Source organism: Cryptomeria japonica, chromosome 8 (assembly GCF_030272615.1).
Source record: "Cryptomeria japonica chromosome 8, Sugi_1.0, whole genome shotgun sequence".
Lineage (NCBI taxonomy): Eukaryota > Viridiplantae > Streptophyta > Pinopsida > Cupressales > Cupressaceae > Cryptomeria > Cryptomeria japonica.
The window spans coordinates 522903145-522913972 of NC_081412.1; the positions used below are offsets into that span (position 1 = coordinate 522903145).

At 33.0% G+C, this 10828-nt stretch overlaps 1 protein-coding gene across 1 annotated transcript; it reads left to right on the forward strand.

Annotated features, from left to right (window-relative positions):
- The first annotated feature begins 7685 nt into the window (after positions 1-7685).
- On the forward strand, positions 7686-8769 carry LOC131056218 (B3 domain-containing transcription factor NGA1-like). The gene has a single exon (XM_057990574.2). It carries the CDS (start codon positions 7797-7799, stop codon positions 8529-8531), a length of 735 nt encoding a protein of 244 aa, XP_057846557.2. The 5' UTR covers positions 7686-7796; the 3' UTR covers positions 8532-8769.
- The last annotated feature ends 2059 nt before the right edge of the window (positions 8770-10828 follow it).

Genomic DNA, 10828 nt, shown 5'->3' on the forward strand with positions numbered 1-10828 from the left:
AAATTCTACTTCCTTTATATTCAGAATTGCTACCACTTAAGTCAATGTTAAAGAGACTAAAAATGAACCTACAAAGATGTAGGGCATTAGCTATAGTGATAGTAATTGGTGTTCCTATTTTTTGTGTTCTTCCGTTTAATTCCAAGTATAACTCTAGGACAACACTCATGTTAATCCCTTGAATCTCATGCTTTATTGGGTTTACTCTATGTGATGATAGAGGGTTTTGTAACTATTTAGTTCAAATGTAAAAAAATGGGCCCCAAGGCCATGTCAACATGTAATATGTGTGTCTATATGTACATATGTATGTATGTGATATAATTTAGGATGTTTTAATCATACCTAATTAAAATATTCAATGCAAGTAAGATACTCAATTTTTGTACTTGAGGTGTATGATGCAAGATCATCAAATGCCTATAAGAAATCTTACATCAATCAAATGTATTGAAATTATATTAAAGTTCTTGAAGCTATGAAGTAATTATGTTTAAGAATCAATAAAATCAATTCATTTTGTAACTTTTATATTATTTATCATGCGTCGTGGTTATTATCATTTGTCGTATGGTTAGATATTTTTAACTAGACCCTTCAAAAAGTATTTTCTCAATCATCAAAATTAAAGATGAGATGTGTGTGTGTGTGTGTGCGTGTGCGTGTGCGTGTGCGTGTGCGTGTGTGTGCGTGTGTGTGTGTGTGTGTGTGTGAGTGTGTGTGTGTGTGTGTGTGTGTGTGTGTGTGAGAGAGAGAGAGAGAGAGAGAGAGAGAGAGAGAGAGAGAGAGAGAGAGAGAGAGAGAGAGAGAGAGAGAGAGAGAGAGAGAGAGAGAGAGAGAGGGCATTTGAGATGTAGTTTAGAACACATAAATCATAGTCTAATAGAATGTCATTTCATCCAGCAAGTGGGGATAACAAATTAAGCTTTTTTTCACTAATATCTTTTGCTTGGCACTCTTCAATTCAAACGAAACTTTTACATCTTTAGGAGGGAGCTTCTATTAGTTTGTTAGCATATTTTCCATAAATAAGAGATTTGTGTTCATTTGTAAGGGAGATTGTACTTTTGAAAACTTTTTCAATAAGAGAGTCTTATAATTAGAATTAAAATCTTAGTTTTCTTGTTTCCAATCCTTATGCTTCCTTATGTTCATATGCCGATAAATGATTTGACCTTTCATTATATGTAACTGTGTTGAAATATGAAGTAATCAATAAATAGATTTGATTAGTCATTTCAATTTTCTTCTTTTTTTAACAATTGAATGGTTTTTAACATTTTCATTAGCATTCTCAAGTTTTAATGTTTGAAGACCATTGAATGTTCTGATAATACTATGTTATGGCATATCACCTCACTTTTTATTTTTGAAGTTATTTACTTTTAGTTTTTCTCCATCTCTATTAAACCTCAATCAAATCAAGCCTAGCTAGAATAAATAAGAAATCAACCTCTGAAGCTTAAGCTTGGAGATTGTATTCTATTGTAGGAATCCACATTTGTAAGGCACTCCATATCAATACAGTTGTAGATGATTGTAAAGCAGTCTAAATATCAATAACTAATTATATCTTATTACTTTTAAAATGTGATGTATATTATGGTTCTGGATAAATGTGAAATGTGTCATAAATTATCTCTTAATGTTGTGTATATTGCACATTACAATGAGAACCATATACTTCGCACATTTTAAGTTAATGTGATATCATACATTTGGAAGAATATAATATGTAAAGAACAAAATATTTTTTATTTAAATATTTGGCATAATAAATCAATAGATATTACTAATATAAATACCTTAATTGCATCTTCCTAAAAGACACTATAATGTCAATGGATCCTTGGTCTATTGTGAAGTTGAATGGTTCTTAATGAGCCCGCCAGTGATCAAGTCTCGTTGAGTCTAAGGCTCAAAACATTGTAAGGGATGAAGTCAATATCATGCCCCAGGTGAATTTGGTGAAATTTATGCCCCTTAATCCTCAACTCTTAGTTCAACCTAAAGACTTGTGCTCCCATACCAAATAGCTACACGATTTTATAGATGATATAAAATCTTCCATGAAAAAAATACTAAAAACATCAATAAATATGTTTAAAATGTTTGGGCATCTCTTCATTCTTCCAGACACTACTACTTAAAATTTCATAGATATTTGTAACTTTTAGATTGGTTTGTCTCCTTTGAACAACATGCAAAGAATTTTTTTTTTTTCAATTTTTTTCTAACTTGAATTTTTTTCTAACTTGAATTTCCTTATAGCAACAAGGGGCCAATAGAGAACGTGTTGTGATATTATAGGTAATTCAAATATTGTATATTAATATTCAAATGCACCAAAATGGCATGAATTTACATTGATAAGTTACATGGATCTCTACCATGGCTTTAAAAGTTTGGACCACAACGGGACGACAAATTTTAAGCATTATGCCCCACGTGAATTCAGATGAGACACTATAAGTACGATCTAAATATATATGTGTCACATTTTCAAGATCACGTGAACCCCAACCCAAGTACGAAACAACTTAAAATTCAATATTAATAGATATATGAGTTAATTAATGTATTTATAAAATAATAATAATAAATAGATAAATAAAAAGTATCTAGTTGGAATTTGATAAGATATATTGTGGTGGATATTTATAAGTAATTTGTTGATGTGTTCAAAATATTAGGAATGGTAATATGAATATTTTAGAATATTAAAATTTGTTGAATGTTTATTTGGGTCGTTTTTTTTATTGTGGAAGCGATTTGTGTAAATATGATTCCGATTAAAGTTTAAATATCAAAATTTCGGTGTATAATGTATGATCTTTCTTAAGTTTTGGTGTCAATGTTTCAATCTGTCTTGGTGTTTGTAATATAGTTTAGTTAACTAGAGGTGTTTGGAGTCTGTTAAACAAGGATTAGTTCTTTAGTCAAACCTTTAGAATAATGATCTAGTGACTTTTTGAAAATGAATGAAGAATATAGACAATCATGTAGAGAATGCCCTGGATGCTAATGCAATAATGTTGTTATAATGTTCAAAGCTCAAAATTTAAGGCACCCAAATGCTAGATCTAAGATACTTAAAAATGATTAGGGCATGCTCTTAAAGACACCTCTAAAAATGACAAGTAAAATGTTTTACACTTTGTGTCAAGACAAAACAACTAGTGGCAAGAGTTGGGTTGGCCCTGAATTTGAATTTGAAAAGTTTTATATTCATTTCAAAAAATCATTGAATTAACTAATGCCAATCTCATAAAATTGTAGATTTGAACATCGGTAAAAAATATATAAACTAATGACTCAAACTAATCCTTAAAAATAAGTATAAATGGAACCATGAAATAAAATTTAAATTATATACAAATTAATTAAGAAAAATTATAAAATTAATTATGTGAATATTCTTTTGTCAATATTTTAGATTTGTAATTAAACAACTTGCATGATAGAAGATATAATAGGAAGTATGTTGCAAATACTTGATGGTAATATGTCACTTCGAGGGGGTAGCTTCATATTCCACTTCAAGAGGGCAGTCTCCTAATCCACTTCAAGGGGATACCCCTAATAGTCTTCAATAAGAACACAAAACATAATGATAATAACTATCCACTAGCTCCTATGTGTACCACCATCTAGGGCGACTTGGATGAATTAATTATAATACCTAGGACAACTTAAATAACTATATAAGATAATAATAATTATAATGTAACATTTAAAAGTTAAGGTAGCCACAAGACAACTACTCATAAATCAATACACACTATAAAGGGCATAACAAGATCATTCTCAATACATATTTGACTATATACAAACTATCAACAACAAAAAAATTATCACTTAAATAATCAAACCAAAGTATGTCCAAAATCAAAATATACAATTTTTGCAACTACAGAGATAAATATTTATTAAATTTGTCTAATCTTTCTTTTCAAGTTACATATGAAAATCAATTATACTCCTTCATTTTCTCCACTTAGATCATGAGTTCGACTCTCACATTAGCATTATTGTTGCTTTGTCCAATAACATTACAACTTGCTAGCTTTTTTATTTTGATTAGCAAGCACTATAAATTTGTCTCTTTATTAATAAAACCAAACTAGAGTGCAAGAAACCTCTAAAGTGTAAGATTCAAACCATCAACCTTTAACGAACAACTACATCATCAATCCCACAAGGCCCCACATTATCATAACTTTTTTCCAGCAACATCACAATTTATTATATTTGTGTAAATATGATTTTGATTCAAGTTTGGATATTGAAACTTTGGTGTATGAATGTGACCTTTGTTAAACTTTGATATCACTGTTTCAATTTGTCTTGGTATATGTAATATAGTCTAGTTAACTAGAGGTGTTTAACAACATCTTTGAGGAGTTTGTTAAAAAAGGATCAATTCTTCATTACTCGATCGCTTAAAAGATGGATTTAATGGATTTTTAAAAATGAATGAAGACCATAGACAATCATGTAGAGAGTGTCCTAGATGTAATGCAAGTAGGTAATGAAGTAATGATGTTATAATTTGCTTAATGCTCAAAATTCAAGGCACCCAAATGCTAGGTCTAAGATACATAAAAAATGATTAGGGTGTGCTCTTAAAGACAACTCTGTATGACAAGTAAAATATTTCACACTTTGAATCAAAATGAAACAACAAGTGGCAAGAGTTGGGTTGGCCCTAAATTTGAATTTGAAATTGAAAAGTTTTATATTCATTTCAAAAAATCATTGAATAGCCCATCAAGGGGATGCCTCCAATAGTCTTCAATAAGAACACAAAGCATAATGATAATAATTATCCACTAGCTCCTATATATACCATACTTATGCCTTGTATACCATCTAGGCCAACTTGGATAAATTAATTATAATACCTAGGACAACTTAAATACTTATATAAGATTATAATAATTATAATATAACTTGTTTAAAAGTTAAGGTAGCCACAAGACAACTACTCATAAATCAATACACACTATATAGTTAAGGACATAACAAGATCATTCTCAATACATATTTGACTTATATATACAACTTTCAACAAAAAACACATCACTTAACTAATCAAACCAAAGTAGGTCCAGAATTAAAATATACAATTTTTGCAATTACAAATATAAATATTTATTAAATTTGTCTAATCTTTCTTTTCAAGTTACACATGAAAATCAATTATACTCCTTCATTATCTCCACTTAGATCATGAGTTCGACTCTCACATTAGCATTATTGTTGCTTTGTCCAATAACATTACAACTTGCTAGATTTTTTATTTTGATTAGCAAGGACTATAAATTTGTCTCTTTATCAATAAAATCAAACTAGGATGTAAGAAACCTTAAAGTGTAAGATTCAAACCATCAACCTTTAACTAACAAATACATCATCAATCCCACAACCCACCCCACATTATCATAGCTTTGTCCAACAACATCACAATTTATTAGATTTCTTATTTTGATTAGTAACCACTATAAATTTGTCTCTTATTAGTAAAATCAAACTTGAGTGTAAGAAAACCCTAAAGTTTAAGATTCAAACAATCAACCTTTTTAAATAGCAACTACATCGGCAATCCCACCACCTACCTTGCCTTATCATTGCTTTGTCCAACAACATCATAATTTACTAGATTTCTAGTTTTGTTTATCAACTGCTATAAATTGTAGATCTTATTAGTAAAATCAAACTAGAATGTAAGAAACTCCTAGAACATAGGATTCAAACCATCAACCTTTAAGTAGCAACTATGTCGTTAATCCCACCACCCACCTCACATTATTATTGCTTTTTCCAACAACATCACAACTTACCAGGTTTCTTATTTGGATAAGCAAACACTATAAATTTGTCTCTTATCAATAAAATTGAGCTAGAATGTAAGAAACCCCTAAAGAATAAGATTCAAACCATCGACCTTTAATTAGCAACTACATTGTTGATCCCACCACCCACCCCACATTATCATTGCTTCATCCAATAACATTGTAACTTACTAGATTTTTATTTTGATTAGGAACCACTATAAATTTGTCTCTTTTCAAACTAGAGTGTAAGAAACCACTGAAGTGTAAGATTCAAAACATCAACCTAACCAACAACTACAATGCCAATCCTACCACCCACTCGCATTATCATTGCTTAGTCCAACAACATCACAACTTATTAGATTTCTAATTTTTCTTAGCAAGCACTATAAATTTGTCTCTTTATCAATAAAATCAAACTAGAATGTATGAAACCCCTAAAGAGTAAGATTAACTAGATTGACCTTTAACTAGTAACTACATTATCGATCCCACCACCCACCCCACATTATCATTGCTCCATCCAATAACATCACAACTTACTAGATTTTGGTTTTGATTAGCAACCACTAAAAATTTGTCTCTTATCAATAAATCAAACTACAATGTAAGGTACCACTGAAGTGTAAGATTCAAACCATCAACCTTTAACTAGCAACTACACCATCAATCCCTCCACCCACTCAACATTATCATCGTTTCATCCAATAAGATTGCAACTTACTCATTTTTTTTATTTTGATTGGCAAGCACTATAAATTTATCTCTTTATCAATAAAATCAAAGTAGAATATAAGAAACTACTAAAGTGTAAGATTGAAACCATCAACCTCTAACTAACAACTACATCATCAATCCCACCACCTACCCCACCTTATCATTAAATTTCATCCAACAACATCACAACTTACTAGATTTCTGATTTTAATTAGCAAACACTATAAATTTCTCTCTTCATCGATAAAATCAAACTAGAATGTAAGAAACCCCTAACATGTAAGATTCAAACGATCGACCTTTAACTAGCAACTACATCGTCAATCCCACCACCCACTCTACATTATCATTGCTTCATCCAACAACATCACAAATTTCTAGATTTTCGATTTGATTAGCAACTACCGTAAATTTGTCTTATTAGTAAAAATGAACTAGAATGTAGGAAACCCCTAAACGTAAGATTCAAACCATCGACCTTTAACTAGCAACTACATCATCAATCCCACTACCCACCTTGCATTATCACCACTTCATCCAACAAAATCACAACTTACTACTAGATTTCTGATTTTGATTAACAACCTCTATAAATTTGTCTCTTTATCAATAAAATAAAAACTAAACTATAAGTAACCCCTGAATTTAAGGTTCAAACCATCAACCTTTAGGTACCAAGTAAATCCCTAAAATATTCATTTTTCTCCCATAGCTCTCATCTCGATGATGGATCATCAAATATGATCCAAAACGTCGATACAAATAAACCTTATACAATTACCTGTAAAAACAAAACGATCTCAACAACTACATTCTCAATCCCACCACCCACCCCAATATTGGCTAGGGTTAACCATCTTCTTAATAAGAGTAGTTGTTGTTGTTAACTTGGTGTGTGGTGACCGTCTCATATAAAAATCTTCTCTCAATTCCACACACCTTCCTTCTTCTTTCCTTTTGTTTCATGCGAAAAAGTTCATCCCAATAATTGCCTTGTATAATCGACCTTTGGGATATAGACTAGGGCACGAATGGGGTCGTCCATGGCCCTTGATTCGATCAACCATTTTTAGGTACGCTAGTGCGCTTCACCACCCAATTACCTCCTATTTCACACCCCCCCAGCTCATATCTGAGGAAGTGCAATCCCTCAAGTTTTTTCTGCACCCATAAAGACTAGTTGGTGAGGTGAATTCAATACATGAGCTCACATTCACAGTACTGAGCAATCCAAAACCAGGCATGGAATGGAGATCAGAGGACGCCAAGAGAAAGCTGAGCAATGAAGAAAACGGAACGGGCCCAGAAAACGGAACTCCCTCCGACCCGGCCGATTCCACTCCTCTTTTCGACAAAGCCGTAACGCCCAGCGACGTGGGGAAGCTTAACCGCCTTGTGATTCCCAAGCACCACGCTGAGAAGTACTTCCCAATGGACGTGCATTCCAACGAAAAGGGGCTGCTCTTGAACTTCGAGGACACCGCGGGCAAAACGTGGCGGTTCCGTTACTCCTACTGGAACAGCAGCCAGAGCTACGTTCTCACCAAGGGCTGGAGCCGGTTCGTCAAGGACAAGAAACTGGTAGCCGGTGACATTGTTTCTTTTCACAGAGGAACAACAGAAGCCCACCAGCTTTACATCTCATGTCGGCACAGGAAGCAACCTGCTTCTCCGGTAACAAAAGGAGCCCTCGGTTTTGGTTTTGGTGTTGGTGTTGGCTACAGGCCTTTCAATTCAGCAGCGAGTGCTTATAATCCCCAATGGATGCACGTCTTTTGGCCCAATTACAGACCGCGCCTCGGTCCTATGGAGCGTCTGGTGTGCCCACCTGCTAATCCTCTGGTGGGTGGTTCTGGCCCTGAGAAGATGCCTGGAAAAGTAGAGGAGACTCAGCCAAAGAAGAAGGAAGTGAGGGTCTTCGGGGTCGATTTGGCGGTGTCCCAAAGTTTGGAAGGGCCAATGCAGTTTCCAGAGTAATGGCTGTTCTAATGGACATTAAGTTTTTACAATTCATATGTTAGGAATCGGGTGTTTCTGGATTAGATTGTGTGAAGTTTTTTGATATGAGCGGATCATACTCTGTGATCCATGGTCAGGATGATAGTGAACAAACAAAATAGAATGTATGCTCTGTATATTATTAACTCTGGTACATAGTTTATAATTATTGACTGGTAGTGAACAAACAAAATAAAATGTATGCTCTGTATATTTCCCATCACCATTACTTTCTTATTATTGATTGTATATTCAAAATTCCTAAATGTTCACTCTATTTCAATAAATGAAAATGGATCCTTTTATAGTTCACCATATTAGCTTTTGTTTATGGGTTTTCAGATAGTAAGCTGGGGCAGCTTGGTCATGGGTCCAAAAATAGCTTAGATAGCTTATAGTAAGCTGGGACTACCTGTACTCTTTGGTACCTAACTGTGCTGCAAAGAAGTACACACCTTATCTCCTGCAGGATTTGAACTTGTGACCTCTCTTTCAAGAGTACAAGTTTCCACCTTGGACCAACTCACGTACTCCATTGATAAGTTATATGTTGTTTACGTAGGTGATGGCTGTGGGAAAAGTTTTGAGCCTGTTGTTTTTAAATTTTCGACTCAAATGTCTTTGTCAATTCTGGCCCACATATGCATGCAAATATAAAGTTCTTTTAAATAAATTATATTTGGCGGATATCAAAAGTTTAATTTATGTCAGAAATAATTATTAGATTCTTTCGTTGTTTTTAATGAAAGAGTTTAAAGTTTTTGTATATTATTTTTAATCTGTTGGTATTTACATTAGGAATGATGTCACATTATATTAATTACTAAATTGTCTATTTTCTTTTCATATATATATGTGTGGTTTTTAATGAAAGAGTTTAAAGTTCTCCTATATTGTTGTTAATTTGTTGGTATTTTATATTAGGAATGATGACACATTATGTAGTGCCTCCCAAGAATACCCTAGAGAACTAACCAAATAATTGGACGAATAAAGATATTTTTTTTTTTTTAAAGATAAATCATCACATATAACTTAAGAATTACATATATAAAATAAACATAATTGCAATAACTTAAGTAGACAAGTGGAAATATTATATAATCTAATTTCCATAACTCTAGGGTAACCTCAACGTCATTACTTAATACACAATATAAAGTATAGGAACTACATTTGATACACCATTTCTTTTACTTAATCCAAGAATCATTTCATAACAATAGCATAGGAAACAACCACACAATCTCATTAAATGCCCAATCATAAATTATAGCATAAACAATATCTCTAACACAAAAAACCATTTTAATACACCAATGTCAAATGTTCCTAAAATACATATCCTACCCTTATAGTCAATACCATTTCTAGATAGGAGTTATCACATAAAACATCATAACATAACATAATTCATCACATACAAGTTAATCAACACAAATATACATTATTTGCTTCTAGAAGGAATCATGGTACCCTAACTACAAGAATAGTATCCAGATTACATATTACAATGAAATTCCTCATCCATATAGAATAGATCATAATTGCTCCAAGAATCCATACCACAAGAATTGAAGAGATGAAGAATCCTTAATCATGCACACAAACATCCAATGAAGAGAATCCCAATGGAAGAAGGCCCATCAAACCACCTGACCATGTGGAACCAAAAAGGTCCACCCCTCGTCAAAGAATGACATAAGATCCCACACACACTCTAAACTTAGTCTGACACCTAACCTCCAAGGAACATAAAACATAAACTAAAATACAACAAAGACAACAACAAGAAACAAAGGTTAAATCACAAAGCGAGGCTTAACCAAAATGCACAAACTCACTAGAGGCTCCCATAATAACATAAAGACTAAGGTAGTAGGACACATATAGGGAAGAGTGTCATCACATGCCCCAACATGGGTTAATCCTAGTAGTCTGACCCTCTCCAAACTCAAAACCCCGACTCCCATTTGGCACTCATGCACAACTGACTCAACCTCTCGTGAGGACAAGGGAGTATAGTCATGCCAACAAGGCCTTCCCAAATCTCATTCTGAGCCTATACAAGCACTCTAGGCCATGAGTGGGGAACCAAAAGTATCTTGTTTAATGTGAGATAACTACCTAACTCACCTAGGTTAATTATTAAAATTATCACTTGATTATAAAACTTTCAATGAGATATCCTGGTAGCCACTTAAGGCACCGACACCCACTTGGAAGCCACTCCCTCTATCATGCTCCTAAAAACTATGATAAAACATAAATATAAA

Bases quoted from the DNA above. Each gene is read 5' to 3' on its own strand.
- LOC131056218 (XM_057990574.2), top strand. From the start codon at position 7,797: ATGGAATGGAGATCAGAGGACGCCAAGAGAAAGCTGAGCAATGAAGAA.